The following is a 27344-nucleotide window of genomic DNA, read 5'->3' as shown; positions in this document are numbered from 1 at the left end:
CTTCACTCTGAAGCCAAGAGCAGGCCTGCTGAGCCCCGGAGAAAGATGAGAGCAGATTTGTGGGTGATTTAGCCTATCTGTCCCAGGCCAGGGCAGCTAAGTGTGCTGGCTTGAGGCCTCTCTCTCTGCTTCAAGGGTAGCTGAGAACCACCCTGGAAACCGGCAGGATGAAGGAGGCAAGTGAGAAGAAGCTGGCATCTGTGTCCAACCTGGTCACTGTGTTTGAGAATAGCAGGTATGGGCGGCTGGGGTGGGAGGGTCACCATGGTGGGCTGACAGCCACCCTCCAGCCTTTCTGCCCACCTTGGGCCCTCAGGCAGCACCAGACCCTCCTGCCTCCAGGTGTGGTGCAGGGCCAGGGCCACCTTGGGCCCTCATAGTGAGCAGCTCTCTCCCTGGGCCCTGCCCTGGACCCTCCTCCTGCCGGGGCGACCCCATGTCCCTCGGTCACGGATTCCTCAGAGCATGGGAGAGTGTTGGTGGGATAACATGAGCCATGCAGGGGTGAGAGTGCAGACAGGTGTGGTTAGGAGCAAGCATGGGCAGATCAAAACCCGTGTGTGGGCACAGGACCCGACCCAGTGCCCGCCAGCGCCTCACAGAAACAGTAACTGATACTTACCAAGCATTCACTCCCTATGATTAGAATAACCGTATAATTTACCACTCAGCACACAATTGAAACTGAAAGTAAATGCCAATAAAATTTGGTGGTGGGGGCATTATAGTGAAAGTTGGGACAATATGAGGCAAACCAGGATGTATGGTCAGCCTACTGATGGGGGACTCCCTACTTGAAGTTCATGTCCTTACTTATTTAACTTAATCACCAAACAGCCTAACAGGGGTACACTCTATTTCTGTTGCCATCTTATAGATGAAGAAATGGAGACAGAGAGGTGAGGATGCCAAGTGCTTTAAGTTAAGTATCTGGAGCAAAGTCTGGAGGGAAAGGGCTGGGCCAGATGTGTGGAGTCATAGGTAGCCCTGGAGCATGTGTGTGTGTGTGTGTGTGTGTGTGTGTGTGTGTGTGTGTGTGTGTGTGTGTGTGGTATCGATTCATTCTGCTGCATTTTTAAAGCCCAGGACTGTGTTGGGGCTGTCCCAGGTAGAGTTTTCTGGAAACAGATTAAGATGGAGGTTTGCCTCAGGTGGTTTATCAGGGAGAGCTTTTGGAAACAACAGCTGTGGGCATGAGGGAAGCAGGGCTGGGCAGGGGGAGATGCTGAGCTGCGATATGCTTGCCACAGAGGGTCACCCTGTCCCAGGGAGCTCTGGAGCTGGGATGCCTCTTGGTTGTTCCAATTGAGGCAGAGGGCTGAGTATTTGTATCTCCATGTAGACTTGACAGGAGACCCTGGGTGAGGCAGCTCTCTCTTCCAGAGAGTGAGTACCAGAGAGGGACTCAGCCAATAAATTACCCGTCAGCCCCCAGTACTACCAGCAGCTGGTGGGGATGGTGTGGGGAGGCCTCACTCCTGAAGGAGGGACGTGGGTGGCACAGCACAGCATCCTACAGGGACTGTAGAGGATCAGGAAGGGTTTCTGTCTTTGGATGCTGAGCTCACCTGCTAACCATGATCATGGACAATAGATGTCCTGGGAATGACCCAGATGCTGTATTGAGGGCACTCATGGCAGACAACGTTTCCTGTAGGCTTCAGGGTGGAGATGGCATAGATGGAGACCTAGAAGTCTTCAACTTCCTGAGCTGGGTGATTCTCCCCTGCCTCTCCGGGGTCTTTGCCAAACTTGCCCTGTTCAGCACCAAGGACAGCTCTTAGGTGACGCCTTCCTGGCCCACCACCCCCTTGAGTGTGGGGTGGATGGCACCACCTCACTCAACGTGCTTGACATGAAGTAGGCACACTGGGGTGGAGCCCCTCACCATGCTGTGCTCTGCCCAGGCCACACCCCTGGCAGGAGCTGGTAGCCCTTAGACGGGAGTGAGGTCCCAGCAGGCGTCATCAAGAGGGTGAGAGCCACCCCTTACTGAGTGAGGGGACCCATGCCAACTGCCTTGGCCTGGGCTTCCTTATGAGGTCTCTAGCACCTTAGCTGATTTGAAACTGAGGGGCAAAGAGGAAACAGAAGCTGGCCGGGGGCACTAGGACAGAAATGCAGAACCTGAAACCAAATGTAGAACAGAAAGCCTGAGAGCCAGCTACTCCCATGAGCTGCAGACCCAGGAACCAGGGCTGGGAGAGCTTGGAAGTAGCCACACAGCACTAGGTCCCAATGCTCTCACTGCCACAAACCCAAATGTGTCACCTGGGGCAAGTCACTTTGACTCTGAGGACCTGTTTCTCCTTTATTCAAACGGGGAGGGGCAGGTTAGGGTGAAGGCTCGGGAAGCAGTTGCCTGATTTGAATCCCACCACTGCCACTTCCAAGCTGCACGCTACTTATCCTGTCAAGACCTCAGTTTCCTTAACTGCAAAATGTGGGTAATGAAAACCTTTCTCATGGAGTTTTGGAGATTTCATATTTGTTCGGCCTTCCACTTCCTGGCCTGTCTTTCTCATAAGTATGCCTCCCCTATGCTGTCATCATGAGTCTTTCCACACTGAGGGCAATGCTGGATATATTCAGCAAGGGTGGGCTCTGTTATCTAAAGAATTTGACTGGTCTGCAGAACCCAGTACACAGGGTAATAAAGCTGCCCTATGAAGGCCCATCCCTTGGAGAACAGAGAATCTGCTGTTGGGCTGGCTCCCCCTGCTTCTGGATGTGTGGAGGGTGTCAATCCCATTGAGAAGCCCCAGCTTTTGCAGGCCTTCTCTCACTTCAGATTGTTCTGTGGCTCCCACCTTCCCTTGATGTATAGATTACTATTGTGGAAACTGAAAACAGAGGTGAGGTACAAAGGTGAGGTTGATCCAGGGGTAACCACTTAAAAACTCCTATACACAGAAAGGAGGATTCCTGGACACTGTGGCTTCATTTTAAACAAGGAAGTATGTAGTTCCCCAGAAAATAAATTACGGTCCACCCTGACTCATTTTGAACACTGAGTTCCCTCCAAGAATGTATTGGGAGAGAAGTGAAAGTCTTACTTAGCATGTTCCCAAGTGTTCCCTTAGCACTCAGGAGCCCCTGCCCTGCGGATTTGCACCAGGCTACCCAGATCCACACCAGGGACTTGCTGCTGTTTTCTCTGTTCTCCGGGCAGGAAGTTCTCAGGTTGTCTCTTCTCCTCAGGACCCCAGGAGGAGCACTCAGAGACCACAGGCTAGAGGATGTGCATCACCGCCCTGGGTGCAGGCCTCCCGAGTCCTCAGGACCATGGGAGAAGCCGAATGTCAGGGAGGCCATGGAGTCTGAGCCCAGGACAGTCAGCAGGAGGTACCTGAGCTCCCTGAAGAACAAACTGTCCAGCGAAGCCTGGAGGAAATCTTGCCAGCCTGGGACCCTCCCAGGATCAGAGACACAGGTGCCTGAGGGCTGGGGTAGAGGTGTGGTTCTGGGGTGGGGAGCTCCCCCTGACCTCCCCTCCACACATTCTCCCCCAGCCAGAGCCAGCAGTTCCCCAGGAGGGGGTCTCGTGCAACCAGATGTCAGCTGGGAGCTAAATTTCCCAATCCTTAATGGCCTTTGATCTAACTGCCTACGATGCACTGTGCTGGATTCCTTTTTGAGTCCCTCGTGTGGGAGTTTTCTGGCAAGGAAGTTGAACACTAACAGTTTAAGGCACTTATTCAAGGCCACACAGCTCAGAATAGTCCCCATCTTGTGGACCTGGTTCCCTGCTCAGGTGGGGCCTCAGTTTACCCACTGGAGGAGATAACAACCCCAACCTAGAAATAGAGATCTGAGTGCGAATTTGCCTGCCCTTAGACTAAAGCCCGGTCTGATCTGTTCTGTAGCTTGCAGTTTTCTCATCTGCAGAGTTCAAGGGTTCACATGCAGATACTGTGCAGCCAAATTCCCTGGAGTCACATCCCAGCACGTCTGCTTCCTAACTGTGTGTCCTTGGGCAAGTCACTTGAGTCTCTTTGTGCCACAGCTTCTTCATTTGCAAAATGGGGATAGTGGTTATAGTAATGTGTCCTGGTTTTCAATCGCTGCTGAGCAAATCACTCAAAAATGTCGTGGCTGGCCAGGCACAGCGGCTCACACCTGTAATCCCAGCACTTTAGGAGGCCGAGGCAGGCAGATCACCTGAGGTCAGGAGTTCAAGACCAGCCTGGCCAACATGGGGAAATCCTGTCTTGACTAAAAATACAAAATTAGCTGGGCGTGGTGATGGCCGCCTGTAATCCCAGCTACTCGGGAGGCTGAGACAGGAAAATCGATTGAACCCAGGAGGTGGAGGTTGCAGTGAGCTGAGATTGCACCATTGCACTCCAGCCTGGGTGAGAGAGCGAGACTCTGCCTTAAAAAAAAAAAAAAAAGTGGCTGAGCACAATGGCTCATGCCTATAATCCCAGCACTTTTGGGAGGCTAATGTGGGTGGATCACAAGGTCAAAAGATAGAGACCATCTTGGCCAACATGGTGAAACCCCGTCTCTACTAAAAATACGAAAATTGGGCATGGTAGCACATGCCTGTAATCCCAGCTACTCAGGAGGCTGAGGCAGGAGAATCGCATGAACCTGGGAGCCAGAGGTTGCAGTGAGCTGAGATCTTGCCACTGCACTCCAGCCTGGGTGATACTCCATCTCAAAAAAAAAAAAAAAAGTTGGGGCTGAATGCAACCATTTATTATGTTTTGCATTTTGTGAGTTGACTGAGATGCTGCAGGGGGTTTTTCTACTGGCCTCACTCAGGAGTCTGTATGATTCTGCTGGGGCTGCCATAACTAAATACCCCAGACTGCAACACCAGGCGTTTATTTTCTCACAGTTCTGGAGGCTGGAAGGCCAGGTTCAAGGTTCCTGTAGGTTTGGTTCCTGGGGAGGTCTCTGCTCTTGGCTTAAAGACGGCCGTTGTTTCAGTGTGTCCTTGCATGGCCATTTCTTTGTCATCCCTGGTGTGTCTTCCTCTTCTGACATCGATCCTACCAGTTTACTCTTATCATTGCATTTAACCTCAATGACCTCCTCAAAGGCCTCATCTCCAAATACACTTATGTTTGGGGGTTACGGCTTCAACATTTGGTTGGGGACACAATGTAGTTCCTAACAGGGTCTCTCAAGTAGCTGCAATCAGGTGGTGGCTGGGGCTGGGATGCCCAAGACAGATCAACTCGCAAGCCTGGCATCCGGGTGGGGGCGACTGGAAGACAGGGCTCAGCTGGGATGCTGGCAGGGTTGGGCTCATTCCTCTATGTATTCTCCAGGCCTCTCCTCTCCACGTGGCCTGTCCACAAGGTCTCCCTATCAAAGCTGCCAGACCCCTTGATGTAGTGGGTCATATCAAGGGGTCTGGTGGAAGACAGCGCAGGTGGAAGCTTCCAGGCCTCTTAAGGCTAAGGCCGAGAACTGGCACAGCCTTACTCAGCCGCATTCTCTGTGAAAGCCATCTCAAGGCTGGCCCAGATGCACTGCGGGGAGGGGGCTGGGGGGTAGAGGGGAGGCGCATGAATCCCAGGAGGTGTGCTTCTCTGTGGCAACTTTGGAGACTGAACTAAGGTCCCCATCAGAGGAGACCAAAGACTTCTCCTTCTCTCACCTCCAATCCTCTGCAGGACCCAGAGAAGAAGATTGTCCAGGAGCTGCTGGAGACAGAGCAGGCCTATGTGGCACGCCTCCACCTGCTAGACCAGGCCGGTGGCCAGGACACCCCCCTCCAGAGCCCCAGCCCTGGGACTCGTCACCCCACCCCTGCTTAGCCTTCCCATCCTGTTCACCAGGACTTTGACTCCAGGAAGCCTTAGCCCTTTGGCCTTGCTGGCTGGAGTTGGGATAGAATCAGGAGGTCATGTTAGCAGCACTCCCCGTTCTGCCCATGGTGCCCAGGCTGACCCCTGTACAGCAGAGAACACACCAGCTGGCCCTTGCAGGCCTGCACAGCATCCTCATCTGTCATCCTAATGCCCACAATCTCACCATGATCTTACCTTTCACGCTTTTTAAGGAGCCCTAAGGCTGGAGGGTTACTCATCCCCGCAGGGAGCTCTAGTCTGATGAAGTCCAAGACCTCCACAGACCCAAGTTGGGTCTGTTTATGACATTCATCGGCTGCCAGCTTTTGGCCAAGTCCCTGCATCTCTAGGCTTTGCCTTACCCGTCTGTAAATTGGCCAGAACACAACCTCCCCTGCCTTCTCTTCCCGGAGTTAGTGTGAGGATGCCGGGAGACCGGGGAGGTGGAAGCATGCAGTAGGCTTGGTGGGACCCCAGTTCCCCCCGGGCTGGTGTGTGGGTGGCTCCCTGTCACTGCAATGAGTGACCAGTGGTGGCGGCTGCAGGTGTTTTTCCAGGAGCTGCTGAGGGCGGCCCGCAGCAGCAAGGCCTTCCCCGAGGATGTGGTCAGGGTCATCTTCTCCAACATCTCCTCCATCTACCAATTCCATTCTCAGTTCTTCCTCCCAGAGCTGCAGCGGCGCCTGGACGACTGGTGAGGTCCACCGGGAGCCCCTGAGGCCCCAGACCACAGCCCTGGCTGGGTGGAGGTGGGGAGCCCCCAGGCACTGGGTTCAACCTTCTAGACTCAGGCCCTTGCTGTGTGCCATGACAGTCTCCTCCCAAGTGCACAGAGAGCAGCTTGGGTGAATGGGCCCTGAGAGGCTGTGTGTGTGCAGACTGCTTCCTGGGAAAGGGGTGGATCAGGTCCTGGCCAGGCCAAGTGACCAAGTGATTTTGAGGACAGTGAAAATAGCCAGTGCTAACTGAGGGCTTCCTACATGCCTGGCCTTGGGCTTTCCACCCGTTAACTCACTCAGTCTTCACATCAGCCTTCTGTGTGATGATGGCATCATGGTTACCAGGAAACACTCTTGTTTTCCGAGATGGCCACTAAAGCAGTTAGCAGTGAAATGACTTGCCTCATATAGTTTGCCATGAAGTCTAGGATATCCTTTAAGAGCTTTGGCAAAGAAGAATGTTGGTAACTGTTAAGCCTAGTGATGTACTGATTGCTTAAAACATTTATAATAAATTGGTTTTTTTTCTTTTTAAGAAAAGAACAGCTGGGTTTGGTGGCTCATGCCTGTAATCCCAGCACTTTGGGAGGCTGAGGTGGGAGGATCACTTGAGCTCAAGAGTTTGAGACCAGCCTGGGCAACATGGTGAAACCCCATTTCTACCAAAAATACAAAACTTAGCCAGCCTAGTAGCAGGCACCTGTAGTCCCAGCTACTCAGGATGCTGAGGTTGGAGGATCACTGGAGCCTGGAAAGTCGAGGTCGCAGCGAGCCATGATTGTGCCACTGCACTCCAGCCTGGGTGACAGAGCACAACCCTGCTCTGTCTTAAAAAAAAAAAGAAAGAAAGAAAGAAAAAGAATAACCCTATGAGATTACCTGCCATCATTCCAGTTTTTTTCAATGAGAAAATTAGGGTACAAAAAGGCTAAGTGACTTGCCTGGAAACACAGCCAGCATGATTGGTGCATCCCAGGAGTCAGGCTCAGGAAACCCCATGCCCAGGCCGTGGCTCCTTGCTGCTCTGCTCTAGCAAGCCCCACCACGGGGTGATCCTGGAGAAGTTCTTTAATACATACATATGTACTGATTGCTTAAAACATTTATATACACTATACATATATTAAACTCCATATATAGTTTGTGGTAGGGGAGCATGGAATGAGGTTTCACTATGATGCCCAGGCTGGTCTTGAACTCCTGGGCTCAAGCCACCTGCCTGCCTTGACCTCCCAGAGTGCTGGGAGTGCAGGTGTGAGCCGCTGTGCCCGGCCAATCCGGGAGAAGTTCTCACCCCTCTGAGCCTCCACTTCCTCACCTCTAAGATGGGTTAGTGGCCGTCCCCCCTTTCAGGGTTGTGAAAATTTCATGGAATGAGACGTGTGGCATGTCCTGGGTAGTGCTTGGCAGGTGGCCCTCATTCTTGTTACATAATGGAGCACGAAGCAGTTACTGAACACCTGCTGTGGGCCCAGCACTGTGCTGGGCCTTGTGCATGAGGCCAATCTGGGACCAGATCAGCCTTTGCCCTTGGGGAGCTCACAGTCTAAGGAGCAGAGGGGTACACACATGTGAGGATGACACCCCTGTGCCTTGCCTGCACTTAGAATTGCCACGGAAAGCTTGCTTTGGGGGATTCAGGGAGCCTGGCCTCACCTGGCCCTCCCTAGAGTCGAGAGGAAGTCGCCAGGCTGAGGGCAATCCCCGTGGCCTTCCTGCAGGACAGCCACGCCCCGCATCGGCGATGTGATCCAGAAGCTGGCCCCCTTCCTGAAGATGTACAGTGAGTATGTCAAGAACTTTGAGCGAGCAGCTGAGCTGCTGGCCACCTGGACCGACAAGTCTCCACTCTTCCAGGAGGTCCTCGCTCGCATCCAGGTGAGGCTGGGGGGAGGCTGGAGTCAGCATTGCCGTTCCCAGCCTGCAGTGGCTCAGGTTGCCTTGAGTGATTTAGGGCATCTCCCAGGCTCAGTTGCTTCCATAGGCCCCTGCCCACTTGTCTGGCCCTCAGGGGCAGCCTGACCCAGCTCCCTGCCCTCACCCTCTCCCTGTCATTCCCCCAATCTCTCCCCAAGAGCAGCGAGGCTTCAGGCAGCCTGACCCTACAGCACCACATGCTGGAACCAGTGCAGAGAATTCCACGCTACGAGCTGCTCCTCAAGGAATACGTCCAGAAGCTGCCAGCCCAGGCCCCAGACCGGGCCGACGCCCAGAGTGAGGACACCCCCAGGAGTCCCAGGGGGCTGGGGAGGCCCAAGCCATTCCCATATATTTACTGAGCTCCTGCTAAAATGGTTATGACCACCATAAGTCATCAGCATCAACCATTGGTGCTGCATACACATTATCCACACCATTAGCCATCTTTCACAGATGAGGACACTAAGGCCCAGAGAGATTTAGTGACTTGCTCAAGGTCACATAGCCAGAAAGTAGCAGAGCCGGGATTTGAACCCATGCCTGTATGATGCCAAAGCCCATGCTCCTTCCATTATACACTCTAGGTCTGGCATGTTCTGGGGAGCAGTGAGTCACCAAAGCCAAACACTAAATAGCTAACTTTCAGTGGCTTCCAGTCTCTCAGCCCTGGAGGGCTCCCACCATTTAGACATCCCATGGCTGGGCTGCACAGGCAGGCTGCTCCTGGGGGCTGTCGTGGCAGGTCCTGAGGGTGCTTTGTTGAACTTCAAGGACCTCCAGCCCCAGCCACCAGCCCCAGATTCTCAGGGTATGAACTCTGGCCCTGCCCCTTTCAGAGGCTCTGGACATGATCTTCTCAGCTGCCCAGCACTCCAATGCAGCCATCACTGAGATGGTGAGCAGCCCGCACTCCCATGGAGCCCTGTCCGCTTCCCTGCAGGTCTCAGCCTGGTCCCACCCATGACACCTACCCCACTGCTGCCCTCGCTCTCACACCCCCATCCCCGTCCCCACAAGGCAAGCCTTCCAGAAGCAGGTGAACCCTGCCCAGCCTTGGCTGAGGATGCACCCAACCCCCCAGGAGCGGCTGCAGGACCTGTGGGAGGTGTACCAGCGCCTGGGCCTCGAGGATGACATCGTAGACCCCTCCAACACGCTGCTCCGTGAGGGCCCGGTCCTCAAGATCTCCTTCCGCCGCAGCGACCCCCTAGAGCGCTACCTTTTCTTGGTAGGGATGTGCTGGGAGCCCCTCTCCATACTGGTGAGAGAAGTCCATGGACCACCCTGGCCCGAGTCATGCTGCCTGGCCTCTCCCTGGCACTGCGGGCGGACAGGGAAGAGGCCGCTTCTCTGTCCTTTTCTGCTTTGGCACCCAGTTGACTTTGGACAGGTCACCTGCTGCCTCCAAGCCTCGGAGATTTCCAACCCACAGGTTTCCCAGATATGTCGTAGAAAGCAACAGAATCAGAGTTTGAACTCAGTCTGTGAGTTTGAACTCCAAAGCCTGTGGTATTAATCTGTGCTCTAGAGAGAGCACAGCAGGAGGGAGTAAGGTTAGCTGCTAGGAAGAACTGCCCTCGCTTTGCAGGGAAGAAGCCAGGGGATCTCCTGAGATCTGGAAAGGTGGTCCTGCCTGGAGGCCTGGGGGAGGCAGCTAGAACCTCTTATAAACCCCTGCCATCCTGAGCCCCTGTTGAGAAAGGCCTTGTAGGTTTCTGAGGTCTGCTGTTGTCCCTTGATGCCCACAGGTAGGGTGGCCCTTCAGTAACCATCCTAGGGGGGTGGGAGCTTCCTCATCACCTACATCATCACCTATGATGTCCCGTGAGCTGGCCAGACTGTGGTCAAAGGGGAGGGGGGTCCAGGGGTGCTCAGCCCACCCTCGGGGAAGCCCCACCCAGTCATCCTTCCTGCCCCTGCCACGGCGCGCTCACCCCTGTGTCTCCTACAGTTTAACAACATGCTGCTGTACTGTGTGCCCAGGGTGATCCAGGTGGGCGCCCAGTTCCAGGTGAGGACCCGCATCGACGTGGCCGGGATGAAGGTGAGAGACCCCCTTCACACCACTGCCCCACCCCAAGGGCGGGACTGAGTACAGGGAGTAACAGGAGGGGCCCACCAGGTTCCCAGTCAGAGAACCAAACCCTCACAGAGCCTGGGCAAATGTGGAGATGGGAGAGTGTGGGGCGAGAGCTCTCCCATCCGGGTTCCCAGCCCTCCCGCCCAGTCCTTCCCAGCTTCCCACAGGCCCGGCCCTCCCTGTGGGGCAGTCCACGAGCCAACTCGGCCTTTCTCTGCTTTCCCTACTGTTTATACCACTGATTCGAAAACTTTAATGTGTGCACAAAGCCTCCGGGCGTCTTGTAAAAATGCAGGTTCTGAGTCAGGAGATCTGGGACGGCCTGAGAACCTGCATTTCTATCCAGCTCCCAGTTAAGATGGGCTGACATCTGACCCCACCTGCAGGGTAGTGAGAATTAAATGAAATGAGACGTGTCCTGAGCAGTGTATGCTGATACTGTAGGAGCACAGATCATGTTTTGAGTAGGAAAGGTCTCCAGCGTCAGCACAGCGGCTGGCTTGTGTCTGTCCCCATCTACCTCATCCAGAGATTGCGGCAAGCAAGCAGTAGTCCATCATGGTGGCCATTGACTGGGTGTCCCCATGGGGCACCATCAGATCCTCCTAACCGCCCCATGATGCCAAGATGCAGCGTCTGTTAGAATCTCCTGGATTTCTTTTTTTTGAGATGGAGTCTCACTCTGTTGCCCAGGCTGGAGTGCAATGGCACAATCTCGACTCACTGCAACCTCCACCTCTGGAGTTCAGGCATTTCTCCTGCCTTAGCCTCCCAAGTAGCTGGGACTACAGGCTCGTGACACCATGCCCAGCCAATTTTTGTATTTTTGGCAGAAATGGGGTTTTACCATGTTGCCCAGGCTGGTCTCAAACTCCTGACCTCAAGTGATCCACCCACCTTGCCCTCCCAAAGTGTTGGGATCACAGGCGTGAACCACCACACCTGCCCTGTTTTTTATCTTTTAAATTTTTTTTAGATTTTGCCAGGCACAGTGGCTCACACCTATAATCCCAGCACTTTGGGAGGCCAAGGTGGGTGGATCACGAGGTCAGTTAGTTTGAGACTAGCCTGACCAGCATGGTGAAACCCCATCTCTACTAAAAATACAAAAATTAGCCAGGCATGGTGACGGGCGCCTGTAATCCCAGTTACTCAGGAGGCTGAGGCAGGAGAATCGCTTGAACTAGGGAGGCAGAGGTTGCAGTGAGCTGAGATACCGTGCCACTGCACTCCAGTCAGGCCAGAGAGCAAGAGTCCATCTCAAAAATATAGATAGATAGATAGATAGATAGATAGATAGATAGATAGATAGATAGATAGATGATAGATAGATAGATAGATAGATAGATTTTTACTACTCAAAAAATATAATTTTACTACTTAAAAAGTATAATCTATATTATACACATTCTAAAATCAAACAATTTAAAAAATGTATGCCATGAAAGTCTCCTCCCCACTCTGTCCCCTAGGTCCCCTTCCTGAAGGCAGCCCTTGCATCTTGTGAGGCCTTCCAGAAGTGGTCTTCGCCTAGCAAACAAATAACATATGATAGGATTGTTTCATTTACACCAGAAGCAGTAGTATACTCTACACATTTTTCTGGACTTTGCTTTTTTTTAACTAACTGCAAATGCTGGAGACTGAGGTGCCCCTGCACTTGAGAGCTTCCTCATCCTTCTGCCCAGCTGCATTGCGCCCCACTGTGCGGATGCTCCAGAATTTCTTCAACCAGTCTTCTGCTGAGAGACACTAAGCTTGTTTTCAGTTGTCAGCGGCTGCAAATGAGGCTGCAGTGAATAGCCTGGTACAGCCTGCCTGTGCCTGAGTGTATCTGCAGTTAATCTCATTTTTAAAAATGAGAAAACCAAGGCCCTGGAAAATCTTTCTAACAAGTAACTTGCTTGAAGGTCATATTGCAAATGCTAGTTTGAGTGACCAAACCAGGATTTAGAGGCAGGCGTAACAAAGGCTGGCGCTTCTGCATCTAATCACCATGCTATGCTGTCGCCTATGAAGGCTTCAATCGAGGGGGTTAAAGCTTCTGTTGGAATTTCTGGCATTGTGGAGGACACGGCCAGAGAGGCTTCCCGACTGCCCCTCTCTGCTGGCTCCTGAGTCCTGGTGTGTCCTGAGGGCTAGGGCTGAAAGAAGCAGAGGTCTGGTCCTGCCCATCTAGGCACTCTTCCCTTCCTCTATTCCCCATCACACCCACCCCTTTCAGCCCCAGTAGGGAGCTGCGGGCAGGAGCTGAACCAGAATGCTCTCCCCTCTAGGGACCCCAGCAAAAGAGCCCTGCCCCTGCTCCTGACTGGGGTTACCTGGCATCTGGAGCAATCCAGGGCCTGGGTGTGGGGTGCAGCCTGGGAATGATGAAGACTGATGAGGGAACATGGGTTCACAGCTCCCCCCACACCTGAGTTGACTGAAGTCTTTCAGGAGTGCAGCAGCAGCCCTGGCATCCAGCTTTCCATCCTGAAGGGGCCAGAATGTCCCATAGACCAGGGTGTGTGCAGGCTTGTGTGTCTGGAGTCTGTGGTGAGCGAGGCTGAGAAAAGCAGGTTTATAGAGAGCTACAGACAGAGAAATGGAGACGGGCAGCCCTGCCAAAGGACGTCAGAGACCCAGGCATAGAATAATAGAGATCGACAGAGAGGAAGGCTAAGAAATAGAGAAACCAAAACAGAGTCACAGAGAAAACAGAGAAAGCCATGCCTGAGAGCATCAGAAGCTTTGGGTGAGTGTTGAGGGCTCTCTGGCCCCGTGTGCTCCATTTCTGGAGTCTGCTAGTCTGATACTCCAGCAGCTGCACAGCACCCTCTCCTGGACGGCATGGGCCTAGCAGGTGCAGAGTTGTCCACTCACCTTACATCTGTGCAGGAACCATTTTCTGAGTCTGAGGTTTGGTGGCAAATCTTGCCTTTAACCGTCATGATGATTCCCATTGGCCTATGACTCCCTGGCCACCTCCTTCCTAGGTGTCAGGGAGGCTAAGTTCACAGCAGTGGATTCTCCCCAAGGTCTGACTTGATCTTAGTATTTTGCCATCCCACACAGGGACAGTCTGGGAAGAAGGAAGGGGTGTGGATACACATGCCCAGGGGCTCCATGTACAGTTGTGAAGGTTGTACACTGCACAAGCATACCTCATCTAAGGCTGTCTTCTGCACCCAACTGCAGATTAGCAGACTATGATACAATATCATAGATGATATATTTATGGTGAGAACTGTCCGGCAGATGGCAGTCAAATGTCTTGTTCCAACAGTATCTGGGTATTAAGCCAGTTTGCCAACAGATGTCAGTAAAGTGTTTTGAGGAAGGCTGTCCTTTTCTAATGAACAAAGGTACTGTATTGACTAGCAGGGGACTGAATTGACCCAGACCTGGGGAGAGTGGTTGAGGCTCAGCCCAGTAGAGCTCGGGAAACTCCTGTTGAAACCTGCTGGGGAGCTGGAAGCCTCTGTATGAACATCCCAGGGGCAGCCTGGACCCTCAGGTCAGAAGCCCCCAGTTCCCTTTTTTTCTATCAAAAGCATGATATTTCTTCCTACTTCTGGACTGTAAACCTTGGATTTCTCTCTTCTTTTCCCGTTTCCCCTCTCCCTGACCCATTAGAAGCCTCTTCTCTCTCTCCAGTGCACCTGGGCAGGCCTGGACCATTTGTGATGTGGCTTCCTCACTGGCCTTTGGGCTACAGGTGTGTCCCATTTCGCCCAGATCCAGCCCCTCACTCCTTGCACATAGCTGCTGGGGTGCTCTTTCCACGTAACTGGCTCCCCATTGCCAAGGGCATCGAGTCCAAATCACATCAACCCCTTCTAGAGCACAGCGCTCTCTGACTTATGGTGAGCCGCCCTGGAAGTATGCAAAGGCCTGGCCATCACATGGCAGGGAGGCAGCAGAGGAGCTCAACGAAGTTCCCCCACACAGAGGCTCTTGTGCTCTCGACCTGTGTCTTAGGTTCTCTTTACAAATCTCTCTCCACACTGTCTGGGGGAAGTGTGCTTACAGGACTCTGGGGGTAGGATGGAAATAGATGTTCTTCCATCTTACCCATGGGGGCTGAAAATCTGGGATGGAATCCTTTTGCCCTTTAGATGCTGTGTGACCTCAGGCAGATCTCTTGCCCTCTCTGAGCATCTATTACCTCATCTCCCAAATGAGGATGATAATATCTGCTTCTTAAGATTGCTGTGAAGATTATTTTCTTTTTTTTCTTTTCTTTTCTTTCTTTTTTTTTTTTTTTGAGACAGGGTCTCCCTCTATCACCCAGACTGGAGTGCAGTGGCGTGATCTGAGCTCATTGCAATCTCCATCTCCTGGGTTCAAGAGATTCTTGTGCCTCAGCCTCCTGAATAGTTGGGACCACAGGCATGTGCACCATGTCCAGCTAATTTTTGTATTTTTAGAAGAGATGGATTTTCCCATATTGCCCAGGCTGGTCTCAAACTCCTGGCTTCAAGTGATCCACCCGCCTTGACCTCCCAAAATGCTGGGATTACAGGCATGAGCCACTGCACCCGGCCAATATTATTTTCTTTAATGTTTTATTATGGAAAATTTAAAGCCAAGAAAATGGCACGATGAACCCTCATATACTCATCCAGGTTTGAAATCCAGTTTCCCTTTTTGTTGAATCCATTGTCAAAAATTGTTATCTCCCCCTCACACTGGGTCAACTTAGAGGCTGCTAGCATTCCAGGAGCCGTAGGTCCCATTTGCTTGGAGCGAGGCCCAGTTGCAGGAGCATTAGCTCAGCTCAACAGGATTAGGGAGGTAGTGAACAAGCTCTGCGTCCCTGTCCGTCAAATTTGAATTAACCTTTGGGCACAGTCCACCTCCCTGCACGCCTCAGTGCTGTGCCTGGGACCTGGGGTATGGCAAGTCTGAACTGGTTGCCTCCCTCCTGTTGCAGGTGCGGGAGCTGATGGATGCTGAGTTCCCCCACTCCTTCCTGGTGTCCGGGAAGCAGCGCACCCTGGAGCTGCAAGCCCGGTAAAGGAGCTGGGGCGGCGGCCGGGCCAGGCGGGAAAACTGGGAGGGGCTGCTCTCCTCAACACCTGTGTTCACTTTCCAAGCAGGTCCCAGGAGGAAATGATTTCCTGGATTCAGGTATGGGAACGCTCCAGGGCTTCCGGGAGTCTTTTTTCTTTCTTTCTTTTTTTTCTTTCGAATTAATGGGCTATCATGCTGAAGCTCCTGGGATTCTGACCCTAGCCTATTCTGGCTGAGAGGGAGGAAGTGGTGTGTGGGGGCGGGGGGGGGGAGGAATGCTTGTGCGTGTATGTGCGCATGTGTGTGTTCACGTGTGTATGCATGTGTGTGCATCTGTGTGTGCAAGTCTGTGTGTTTGTGTCTGTGTGTATGTGTATGTGTATTTGTGTGTCAGTGTGCATGCGTGTGTATGTGTGTGTGTGCATGCATGTGTGTGCATGTGTTTGTGTGTGTCTCTGTGTGTCTGTGCTTGTGTGTATTCATGTGTGTGTGCATGTATGTATGTGTCTTTGTGTGTGTGTATTTGTGTGCACACTCCCACACTTGCATGTGCCCAGCGGCTTCCTGCTCTTCCTAAGGAGCTGTTCTGTGGCAGTTTGGAGATGGATCTGGGTTCCTATCTTGCTGCTTCTCACTGCCTAGCTGGGCAGTCCGGGGCCAGTCACTTACCCTCTCTGAGCCTCAGTTTTTACACCTGTAATCTGGGGCTGGTAGTTTCTCCTCCCCTAAGGCAGCCCATGTGTGTGTAGAATCCAGTGCCTGGCACTCAGTGGGCTTTCAGCCCTGTCTGTTGCATGTGTGGATGGATGGACAGAGGAGCAACCCCTCCCTCCCACACCTCAAGCCCCCAACCCTCGTCCTCCCTGCACCCCAGGCCTTCCAAGCAGCCATTGACCAAATCGAGAAGCGGAATGAAACCTTCAAGGCTGCTGCCCAGGGGCCTGAGGGAGACACACAGGAACAGGAGGTAAATGAAGCCTTCTTCATCCCTTGCTGGAGCCACCAGCCCAAACAGAGTTTGTTCCCTCTGTTCTACCTGTACCAGTTGGGAGGGACAGGGAGGGTCACCTGCCAGGAGAGACTGAAGGGACCCGGGGAAGCCCTCTCAGTGCATCCCCCAACTCAGTGCCTGAGCATTCCCGTTAGCACAGCTGTCATGGGGAAGGGCTTCACCTCTCTGCAGTTCCAGCTGCAGGGGGCAGTAGGGTTTTGGGTTTGAAAGTATCTGAGAAATGTAAAGTCTTGGGGAAGATGGAAGGAGAGTGCGGTAGGGGCTGGGGAGGATGTCTGTAGTGTGAGTTCAGATTTGAGCTCAGCTCTAGCCTGCTGAGTCACTTGACCTCTCTGGGCCTGTTTCCTCGCCTATATATTAGGAATAATAGTAACTATCCTACCAGAAGGTCTCGATCAGGTCAGTCAGCTTTCTGCGGAAGCCCCAGGGAAGCCCAACACACAGAATCCCTGCCACAGCAGGTGGGCACAGGGCCCCAGGTCCTTGGAGGATGGGCAAAGAGGGTCACCAGGGGCCTTAACCCACAGCTGCAGTCTGAGGAACTGGGCCTCCGGGCACCGCAATGGGTCCGGGACAAGATGGTGACCATGTGCATGCGCTGCCAGGAGCCCTTCAACGCCCTGACACGCCGACGCCACCACTGCCGGGCCTGCGGCTACGTGAGTACTTCTGCGAGCACTCCCACATCCACCTGCCCCACCCAGGCCTCCACCTGCCCCACCAAGGCCTCCACCTGCCCCACCCAGGCTTCCACCTGTCCCATCAAGGCTCCATCTGTCCCACCTAGGCCTCCACTTGTCCCATCAAGGCCTCCACCTGTCCCACCTGGGCCTCCACCTATTCCATCAAGGCCTCCACCTGTGTCACCTAGGCATCCACTTGTGTCACCTAGGCCTCCACGTGTGTCACCTAGGCTTCCATCTGTCCCACCTAAGCCTCCACCTGTACCATCTAGGCCTCCACCTATGTCACCTAGGCCTCCACCTGTCCCACCTAGGCCTCCACCTGTCCCACCTAGGCCTCCACCTGTGTTACCTAGGCCTCCACCTGTCCCACCTAGGCCTCCACCTGTGTCACCTAGGCCTTCACCTGTCCCACCTAGGCATCCACCTGTCTCACCTAGGCCTCCACCTGTCCCACCTAGGCCTCCACCTGTCCCACCTAGGCCTCCACCTGTGTCACCCAGGCCTCCACCTGTCCCACCTAGGCCTCCACCTGTCCCACCTAGGCCTCCACCTGTGTCACTCAGGCCTCCATCTGTCCCACCTAGGCCTCCACCTGTGTCACCCAGGCCTCCACCTGTCCCACCTAGGCCTCTACCTGTGTCACCTAGGCCTCCACCTGTCCCACCTAGGTCTCCACCTGTGTCACCCAGGCCTCCACCTGTGTCACCTAGGCCTCCACCTGTCCCACCTAGGCCTCCACCTGTCCCACCTAGGCCTCCACCTGTGTCACTCAGGCCTCCATCTGTGTCACCTAGACCTCTACCTGTCCCACCTGGGCCTTCACCTGTGTCACTCAGGCCTCCACCTGTCCCACCTAGGCCTCCACCTGTGTCACCCAGGCCTCCACCTGTCCCACCTAGGCCTCCACCTGTCCCACCTAGGCCTCCACCTCTGTCACCCAGGCCTCCACCTGTGTCACCTAGGCCTCGACCTGTGTCACCTATGCCTCCACCTGTGTCACCTAGGCCTCCACCTGTCACACCTAGGCCTCCACCTGTGTCACTCAGGCCTCCACCTGTGTCACCTAGGCCTCCACCTGTCCCACCTAGACCTCCACCTCTCCCACCTAGGCCTCCACCTGTCCCACCTAGGTCTCCACCTGTGTCACCCAGGCCTCCACCTGTGTCACTCAGGCCTTCACCTGTGTCACCCAGGCCTCCACCTGTCCCACCTAGGCCTCCACCTGTCCCACCTAGGCCTCCACCTGTGTCACCTAGGCCTCCACCTGTCCCACCTAGGCCTCCACCTGTGTCACCCAGGCCTCCACCTGTCCCACTTAGGCCTCCACCCACCTAGGCCTCCACCTCTGTCACTCAGGCCTCCACCTGTGTCACCTAGACCTCCACCTGTCCCACCTAGGCCTCCACCTATGTCACCTAGGTCTCCACCTGTGTCACCCAGGCCTCCACTTGTCCCACCTATGCCTCCACCCGTGTCACCTAGGCCTCCACCTGTGTCACCCAGGCCTCCACCTGTGTCACCTAGGCTTCCATCTGTCCCACCTAGGCATCCACCTGTGTCACCTAGGCCTCCACCTGTCCCACCTAGGCCTCCACCTGTGTCACTCAGGCCTCCACCTGTGTCACCTAGGCCTCCACCTGTCCCACCTAGGCCTCCACCTGTGTCACCTAGGCCTCCACCTGTCCCACCTAGGCCTCCACCTGTGTCACTCAGGCCTCCACCTGTATCACCAAGGCCTCCACCTGTCCCACCTAGGCCTCCACCTGTCCCACCTAGGCCTCCACCTGTGTCACCCAGGCCTCCACCTGTCCCACCTAGGCCTCCATCTGTGTCACTCAGGCCTCCACCTGTGTCACCTAGGCCTCCACCTGTGTCACCTCGGCCTTCACCTGTGTCACTCAGGCCTCCACCTGTGTCACCTAGGCCTCCACCTGTCCCACCTAGGCCTCCACATGTGTCACCTAGGCCTCCACATGTGTCACTCAGGCCTCCACCTGTCCCACCTAGGCCTCCACCTGTGTCACTCAGGCCTCCACCTGTGTCACCCAGGCCTCCACCTGTCCCACCTAGGCCTCTACCTGTGTCACTCAGGCCTCCACCTGTGTCACTCAGGCCTCCACCTGTGTCACCTAGGCCTCCACCTGTCCCACCTAGGCCTCCACCTGTCCCACCTAGGCCTCCACCTGTGTCACCTAGGCCTCCATCTGTGTCACCTAGGCCTCCACCTGTGTCACCTAGGCCTCCACCTGTCCCACCTAGGCCTCCACCTGTCCCACCTAGGCCTCCACCTGTGTCACCCAGGCCTCCACCTGTCCCACCTAGGCCTCCACCTGTGTCACTCAGGCCTCCACCTGTGTCACCTAGGCCTCCACCTGTCCCACCTAGGCCTCCACCTGTGTCACTCAGGCCTCCACCTGTGTCACCTAGGCCTCCACCTGTCCCACCTAGGCCTCCACCTGTGTCACCCAGGCCTCCACCTGTCCCACCTAGGCCTCCACCTGTGTCACTCAGGCCTCCACCTGTGTCACCTAGGCCTCCACCTGTATCACCTAGGCCTCCACCTTCCCACCTAGGCCTCCACCTGTGTCACTCAGGCCTCCACCTGCCCCACCTAGGCCTCCATTCTTCCAGCTCAGGCCCTGCTTTTCCCCATCCTGGCCAAATCTGCTGGCTTCTACCAGGGCAGCCCAGTGGCATTAGGCATTAGCTCTGAGCCAGGCACATGTGTTATTACCTCATCTGGCCCTCGCAGCACACTTCAGGGGGCTGCTATTCTCCCATTTTATAGATGGGGAAATGAGGCCCAGTGAGATTCAATTACTGCTCAAGGCACCCCGAAGCTGATCCCATTAATTTACCTGCTTTCTTACCATCATTTTCCACGACCCTGAGACCTACAGCTAGGAAATGGTCTCCAACTCTAGTGGGAGGGTGGGGGGCATCCAGCCCCACACCCCCTCAGGCCTTACCCCACAACCTCACCAGACCCATGCCCTTTATGCACCCACCCACCCATCTACCCCTGTCATCCTCTCTTCTCTACCCGCCTCCGCTAGCGGCCCTCTCTTCTCGGCAAGTCCTGAGCACCCTGGCACCTGATAGGTTCTGTTGCTAACTCTGCCCACTGCTTCAGGCCTCAGTTTCCTTACCTCCACCATGGGGATCAGGATCCCTACCTCCAGGGTGTCCGTGAGGATTTGACCAAAACATATTCTCTCCCTTCCCGCTCCTCTTTTTCTTTCCCCCTCCTCAATAGCTCAGGCAGGGATCCTGTGCGGGTGAGCTACCACCTTCTTGAGGACAGAGGTGTGTCCACTCCAGTTCTTCCCCTTATCAACCCAGTCTCAGTTATCAGAGGCAGATCTCACTTTGCTTTTTAAGCATCTGCTGTACTTGAGCTGTTCTCTGTTGACATCACAACCCCCTCGGTTTACTCTGCAGACAGAGAAGCCCTTTACAACCTCGGTCTCTGATGACCTCCAGAGGACAGGAGGAGTCTAGCTGGACAGGTTGGGGCTAGTCAGGGAGGTGTCCCCAAAATGTGTTAAACTGCAATCAGGACACAGTCAATTTCTAGGACTGAGGACACACCTGCATTCAGATGTCAGTGATGAGTTACATCCCAAAGCCAAATAGAAGCGATGTGGGGATTGGCTACTATTCCTGGTGATTCACGTCTTTAAATAAGAGTTGAATTGATTCACACGTGTGACTGCAAGTAATTCCTTAAAAATTACTTTAAAATAGTGAAATAGAAAGAGGCACAAAGAATAACAACACCCAGGTAGCTGCCTTCCAGCTTCAGACAGAAAATATTCTGACAACTAAATTAAATGTATGGTCCTTGCTTGGATTTTGGCTGGGGGAAAATAAAGCTACCAAGCTCCTTCTTGGGACCATTGGGATAAATTTGATTATGCAACATATCTAGATAATAATATTGTATCGGCTGGGCGAGGTGGCTCACGCCTGTAATCCCAGCACTTTGGGAGGCTGAGGCAGGTGGATCACCTCAGGTTAGGAGTTCGAGAACAGCTTGCCCAACATGGCGAAACCCCATCTCTACTAAAAATACAAAAATTAGCCAGGCACGGTGGTGCACACCTGTAATCCCAGCTACTTCGGAGGCTGAGGCAGGAGAATCACTTGAACCCAGGAGGTGGAGGTTGCAGTGAGCTGAGATGGCACCACTGCATTCCAGCCTGGGCGACAGAGCAAGACTCTGTCTTGAAAAAATAAAATTATAATAATAATATTGTATCAATGTGAAATTTCCTGAGTGTGACCATGAGACTGTGGATAGGTAAAAGAATGCCCTTGTTCTTAGGAGATGCTAGCTACATATTTAAGGTGTCAAGATGACTGTAATTTATTCTCAAATGGTTCAGAACAATAAAATACATACAGAGAGAGACAGAGCAAATGTGGCACAAATGTTAATAATCGGTGAATTTATTGTATTATTCGTTAACTCGTCTGTAGATTTGAAATTTTTCAAAATTAAAAGTTGGTGGAGGAAAATATATTTACCAATTATATTTAAACATGGAAATCTCTCAATAAGAAAATTAAATGCTCCTAAGGTAGCGGAAGCCCTGTGCGGGGCTGTGCCCTGACCGTGGGTTCTCTTGCCCGTGCAGACCTTCGTGCCTGCTGAGCCAGTGAGCCAGTGAGTCATCCTTTCGGTGGTTCAGGTGCCAGTTTCTGTCTCCCCTGCCTGCCAGACGGGAATCCTTGTGAGGGTGGGGCAGGGCCAGGCCTTCTTCTCCAGGTCCCTGCCAGGCCACGCTCTGTGCTGGGCACAGAGAGGAGCTCCCTGAGGCTGGTGCTGCCTGATGAACACCACTCCTCCCTCTGTCCCTTTTACCTGCCCTCCATCTCCAAGCCCACATCTGGGCTCCCGCTAATGCCAAGCCTTCCTCGCAGTCATGCCTTGCAGCACCCACTGTTCGTCTCTGAGTCTTCCTAGGCCCCTTTTACCCGGTCTTCCGGCACGATCCATGTTGGCCTTTGGGGGACATCTTCATGGTGGGTTGACACTGGGCCCCGCTCCACAGATCACCCATGAAAAACGACCAGCCCACCATTTTTAGATGAAAACACACTTGACTCTATTATGGGGCAGAATACAAAGTTTGCATAAATCTTTTTTTTTTTGAGACAGCCTTACTCTGTCTCCCCAGCTGAAGTGCAGTGGCGCGATCTTGGCTCACTGCAGCCTTCACCTCTCTGGTTCCAGGGATTCTCGTGTCTCAGCCTCCCGAGTAGCTGGGATTACAGGAGTGCGCCACTACGCCCACTAAGTTTTGTATTTTTAGTAGCAACGGGGTTTCACCATGTTGGTCAGGCTGGTCTCGAACTCCTGACCTTGTGATCTGCCTGCCTTGACCTCCCAAGGTGCTGGGATTACAGGCGTGGGCCACAGTGCCTGGCAGTTTGCATGAAATCTTAAAGCTAAGCTGTGGCACTTGAAAGACACACCCTGTTTGTGGAAGGCCTGTCTGCCAGTTAACAGTATGGCTCTCGGGATCAGGAGAGGACAAAAGCTGGGCCCTGCCTGCCTGGTGGGGTCTTTGGGAGAGTCAGGTGAGATGGCAGAGGGCAGCACTTGGAAAAGTGAACCAGATGCCAGCGGCCTGTCTGGAGCAAGCCCCTTGGGTTTACAGCTGCCCTCACATGGAGGGAACCTGGAGGGGAGAGAAGTTATGCCCCTTGAGGTGGGGGCTGGCTCCTGAACCCCCAGCCTAAGAGCCCCAAGCCCAAGCTCCCCCACACTGCAGCCTCCAGGCAGTTGGGCCTCACCGGCGTCAGGGAGTGTCCCTGCTCTGCTTCCATTTCTCTCTTGAAACTTTCTTTTCCTCCCCCTGCCCCTGGTTGCTCTCACGCCCCCACCTCCCCGCCAAGGCAGGAGCCTGGCCCTCGGGTGCCTGGTCTCAGCCACGACCCCCACGTGTCCTCCTCAGGTGGTGTGTGCCAGGTGCTCCGACTACCGGGCTGAGCTGAAATACAACGACAACAGGCCCAGCCGAGTGTGCTTCCACTGCTACACCTTCCTCACCGGAAACGTGCTCCCCGAGGCCAGGGAGGACAAGAGGCGGGGCATCCTGGAGGTGAGGGCCACTGTCTCCACGCTCACCATCCGTCCTCCCCTCCGTTCAGGGAATGTGTGCCCGGCAACCGCCCTGGGCTGGCACTGTCCAATACCGAGGAGCAAGCCAGCCGTGGTCACACCCTCCCTCCTCTCCCTCCTCCTCTCTCTGCCCACAGACCCCAGGCTCCTCCCCACAGCCCAGGAGCCTGTCACCAGATGGAGGCACCCTTTGGCCGCAGGCTGTCGTCTACACTCTTCTGCCCTTCCTCTGTGTCTGTCCCCATCCAGTAGCATGGCCCCTCTGGACAGCTCCTGTTCATATCACTGTGCCCTGCCCCAACAGTCCCAGGGTGACAAGAGCTGGTGTCACCGATTCCATTTTACAGATGGGAACACTGAGGCTCCAGGTCAGACAGATTGGAGAGACTCCACTCTAACTGGATGGGACTCCAGGGGCCACTCAGTCTTATCTCATGAAGGCCCAGGGCTGGAGAAGTGACTTGCCCAAGATCACAAGCAAGTTAGGAGCCAGCTCTCTAACCTCAGCCACACATGTTCTTTCTGTTGCCCTGGGGGCCTCACTGAGCCAAACTTGCCCCCGACAGGCGCTCCCCTATGGGGGAACAACTGTGCTTAGCTAAGCACCACAAATACAATGCCAGCCAGCCCAGCATCAGTTACCACTGTCCACTGCCCCTCCCTCATGAAGGCCAGGTTGACATCCCACTGTCCCCGGGAGGCAGGAGAGGCTCCCAGCTTACGCCAGCTGAGATTCACTCCCAAGTTCAAGTTAGCCTCTTTTGGCCAGGCAGAGTGGCTCATACCTGTAATTCCAGCACTTTGGGAGGCCAAGGTGGATGGATCACCTGTGGTCAGGAGTTGGAGACCAACCTGGCCAACATGGCGAAACTCTGTCTCTATTAAAAATACAAAAAAAAAAACAACCCTCAGCCAGGCATGGTGGTGCATGCCTGTAATCCCAGGTACTCAGGAGGCTGAGGCAGGAGAATCACTTGAACCCAGGAAGTGGAGGTTGCAGTGAGCCAAGATCTCACCATTGCACTCCAGCCTGAGCAACTAGAGCGAGAATCTGTCTGAAAAGAAAAATGTTGGCCTCTTTTCATGGACGTCTACCCGCCTTCCAATCCTCCCCATCCTCCCCGTCCCAGTCACTGCCCAGGACCTCCCTGACCACTAGGCAACACAGCCTGCCCCTAGAGATGCTCAGCCCCTTCTCAGGGCCCAATTCTGTTCCCTGGAGCAGCTCCGGGCACCCTCCCGGCACCTGTCCACTCTGGGCACACACGAGACAGGTTCAGGCAGGCTGGGGTTTGGCTGCAGCTCTGCCACTGGCCAGCTAGCTGTGTGACCACAGGCACTTGATGGGACCTCTCTGAGCCTCAGGGACAAAGAACCCCTCTGTGCGGTACTGCTGTAAGGATTGGAGATAATAATTGCCAAGCCCCTAGACCAACGTCTGACACTTGCGGCTGCTCTGCTCCCTGACAGTCCCTCCTTCTGGTTTTAGAAAGGGTCCTCAGCTGCGCCCGACCAGAGCCTGATGTGCAGCTTCCTGCAGCTCACTGGGGACAAGTGGGGCAAAAGCGGCCCCCGGGGCTGGTGTGTGATCCCCCGAGATGATCCCCTGGTGCTCTATGTCTACGCTGCCCCCCAGGTAAGGCCACCACCTGCCCCCCAGGCCCTGGCCTTCCCACAGTGTGTGTGGAGGGGGTCGGGGTGAGTATTGCTAGCTCCCTATGTCAGATAGAGAAACTGAGGCCCAATAAGGCTGTGGTATCCTGGAGGCTCAGGGTTAGTAGGTTTCAGAACAGGGCTCTGATTCTAGGTCACCCCTGCTTTGCCCTCAGGGGCAGCCAGTGCTCTCCTCTTCCTTCCCCCTGCTTGGGGGTTTGGGGTGTGAGTCGCGCATGAGTGGCTGTTGCCTTCAGGAAGGCTATCTAGGGCAGTAGGACTGATGGGGACAGTGGCCCACTGCTCTCTCCTCCCCCGCAGGACATGCGGGCTCACACCTCTATCCCTCTGCTGGGCTACCAGGTGACCACTGGGCCCCAGGGGGACCCTCGGGTCTTCCAGCTACAGCAGTCAGGCCAGCTCTACACCTTCAAGGCCGAGACAGAGGAGCTGAAGGGCCGCTGGGTGAAGGCCATGGAGCGGGCGGCCAGCGGCTGGAGCCCCAGCTGGCCCAACGACGTGGACCTGTCTGACTGAGCCACTGCCAGCCGCTCTTCTGCCCACCTCTCCCCACCCTGCACCCAGCTCCTGCCACAGACTGACCCTGTGGCCTCAGTGACCCACCGCCCTAAGCGGTGCTTTCACAGAATTGATTCAGCCGTCTGCGCATAGGCCATGTGTCCCGATCTGCGATTCAGAAAATATGGGTCCATTCCTTTCTACGAAGGGGACAAACAAGTGTCTCAGTATGCCTCACGGGGAGGGGGCTCCTGGGTCATGGGACTTTCAGTGCTCAAACCGGGAAAGCCCCAGGTGACCCCAGACTGTTGGTCACCCTAGTGTGGTTCTCAGCCAGGCTGTTTATTGTGTCTCCTGGGGAGCTTTTAAAGACTACTGGTGAAAAACACATAGCAAATTGATTGGTCTGAGATGGGGGAGACCCGGGTTCTTTTTTTTTTTTTTTTTTTTGAGGCAGAATCTCACTCTGTTGCCCAGGCTGGAGTGCAGTGGCACAAACATGGCTCACTATAGCCTCGATCTCCCGGGCTCAGGCGATCCTCTCACCTCAGCTGCCCAAGTAGCTGGGACTACAGGTGTGCGCCACTGTGCCTGGCTAATTTTTTTTTTTTTTTTTTTTTTTGTAGAGATGGGATTTCACCATGTTACCCAGGCTGGTCTAAAACTCCTGGCCTCAAGCGATGCTCCCACCTCCATGTCCATCTCCCAAAGTGCTGGGATTACAGGAGCCACCACACCTGGTGCATGCATATTTTTTAAGAGTGCCTACTGGAGTCTAATACATAGCCTGGGTTACCTGGGATGAAGAATAAAGAAAGCAAACTACCACGACCAATGGTTGATCCCCTAGCAAGTGCCAGGCATGATCGTAATAATAAAAATAATAAACATCTATTGGGCCAGGCTCTGTGCAAAGTGTTTTATGTGGATTATGTCACTTTGCCATCCAGAGTTATCCTTATTTCCAGATGAGGACACTGACTCAGAGAGGGTTAGTAATTGGCTCAAGGTCATGTAGCTCATAGATGCCAGAGCCAGGTTTTAACCCAGGGACCCAAGGTCAAAGCTCTTCCCATCATGTAGCAGAACAATGAGGCAAGCAGAGAGGGGAGGAGAGTGAGGAGAAGGCAAGAAGAGGGAAAGAGAGTGAAGAAAGCTGGGAAGACAAGTGGGAAAAAGTGAATGGTGGGAGGAAGGGGGACGGGAGGAGCGTCCCTGTCCCCTCATCCCCACTCGGCTGGTGGGTGAGGATGCTTTTTCATAAGAGACCACCAGGGGGAGGCAGTGCTCAGCGAGCCAGGTGGAATGGCCCCAGCCGTAACACCCTCAGCTGCTCTCAGCAGGTCCAGCCATTGCTGAGCTCTGCTCTGGAAGGAGGAAGCATGGATGAGTCATAGGTTTTGGTCCCATCACAGGCCCAGCAGCCTGCCTATCTCCAACCTGAGGCTACTTCCCTCCTGTAGGGTGTTTATTTGAGACAGCTTTGCTCTGTCACCCAGGCTGCAGTACAGTGGTGTGATCATAGCTCACTGGAACCTTGACCTCCTGGACTCAAACCATCCTCCTTCCTCAGCCTCCTGAGTATCTGGAACCACAGGCGCATGCCACCATGCCCAGCTAATTTTAAAATTTTTGTAGAGATGGGGTCTCACTATGTTGCCCAGACTGACCCTAAACTCCTGGGCTCAAGCAATCCTCCTGTCTCAGCCTCCCAAAGTGTTGGGATTATAGGTGTGAGCCACAATGCCCAGACAGCGTCAGCATTTTATTTTATTTTTATTTTTATTTTCGATATGGAGTCTCTGTTGTCCAGGCTGGAG

General features: G+C 54.2%; 1 protein-coding gene across 6 annotated transcripts; it reads left to right on the top strand.

Moving 5' to 3' along the window:
• FGD2 (FYVE, RhoGEF and PH domain containing 2) lies at positions 1 to 26428 on the top strand. 6 transcript variants are annotated; one of them, XM_064361087.1, is made up of 16 exons: positions 1 to 176; positions 3202 to 3433; positions 5631 to 5708; positions 6353 to 6501; positions 8248 to 8404; positions 8602 to 8740; positions 9283 to 9341; positions 9528 to 9674; positions 10398 to 10490; positions 15445 to 15524; positions 15611 to 15641; positions 16399 to 16491; positions 17064 to 17195; positions 23186 to 23332; positions 24842 to 24988; positions 25327 to 26428. In XM_064361087.1, the coding sequence occupies exons 2-16, from the start codon at positions 3314 to 3316 to the stop codon at positions 25540 to 25542; spliced, it is 1788 nt and encodes a 595-aa protein (XP_064217157.1). In that variant the 5' UTR covers positions 1 to 176; positions 3202 to 3313; the 3' UTR covers positions 25543 to 26428. The 6 variants fall into 6 exon arrangements, with proteins under 6 accessions (XP_064217157.1, XP_064217155.1, XP_064217153.1 ...); XM_064361085.1 differs by having other exon boundaries at positions 1 to 235; positions 17142 to 17195; XM_064361083.1 differs by having other exon boundaries at positions 1 to 235; positions 17070 to 17195.
• Positions 26429 to 27344: the final 916 nt, after the last annotated feature.

The sequence above is a fragment of the Aotus nancymaae genome, unplaced genomic scaffold (genome assembly GCF_030222135.1).
Source record: "Aotus nancymaae isolate 86718 unplaced genomic scaffold, 86718_ANA_hifiasm-v0.15.2.pri h1tg000040l, whole genome shotgun sequence".
Lineage (NCBI taxonomy): Eukaryota > Metazoa > Chordata > Mammalia > Primates > Aotidae > Aotus > Aotus nancymaae.
This window is presented reverse-complemented; position numbering and strand designations above follow the sequence as displayed.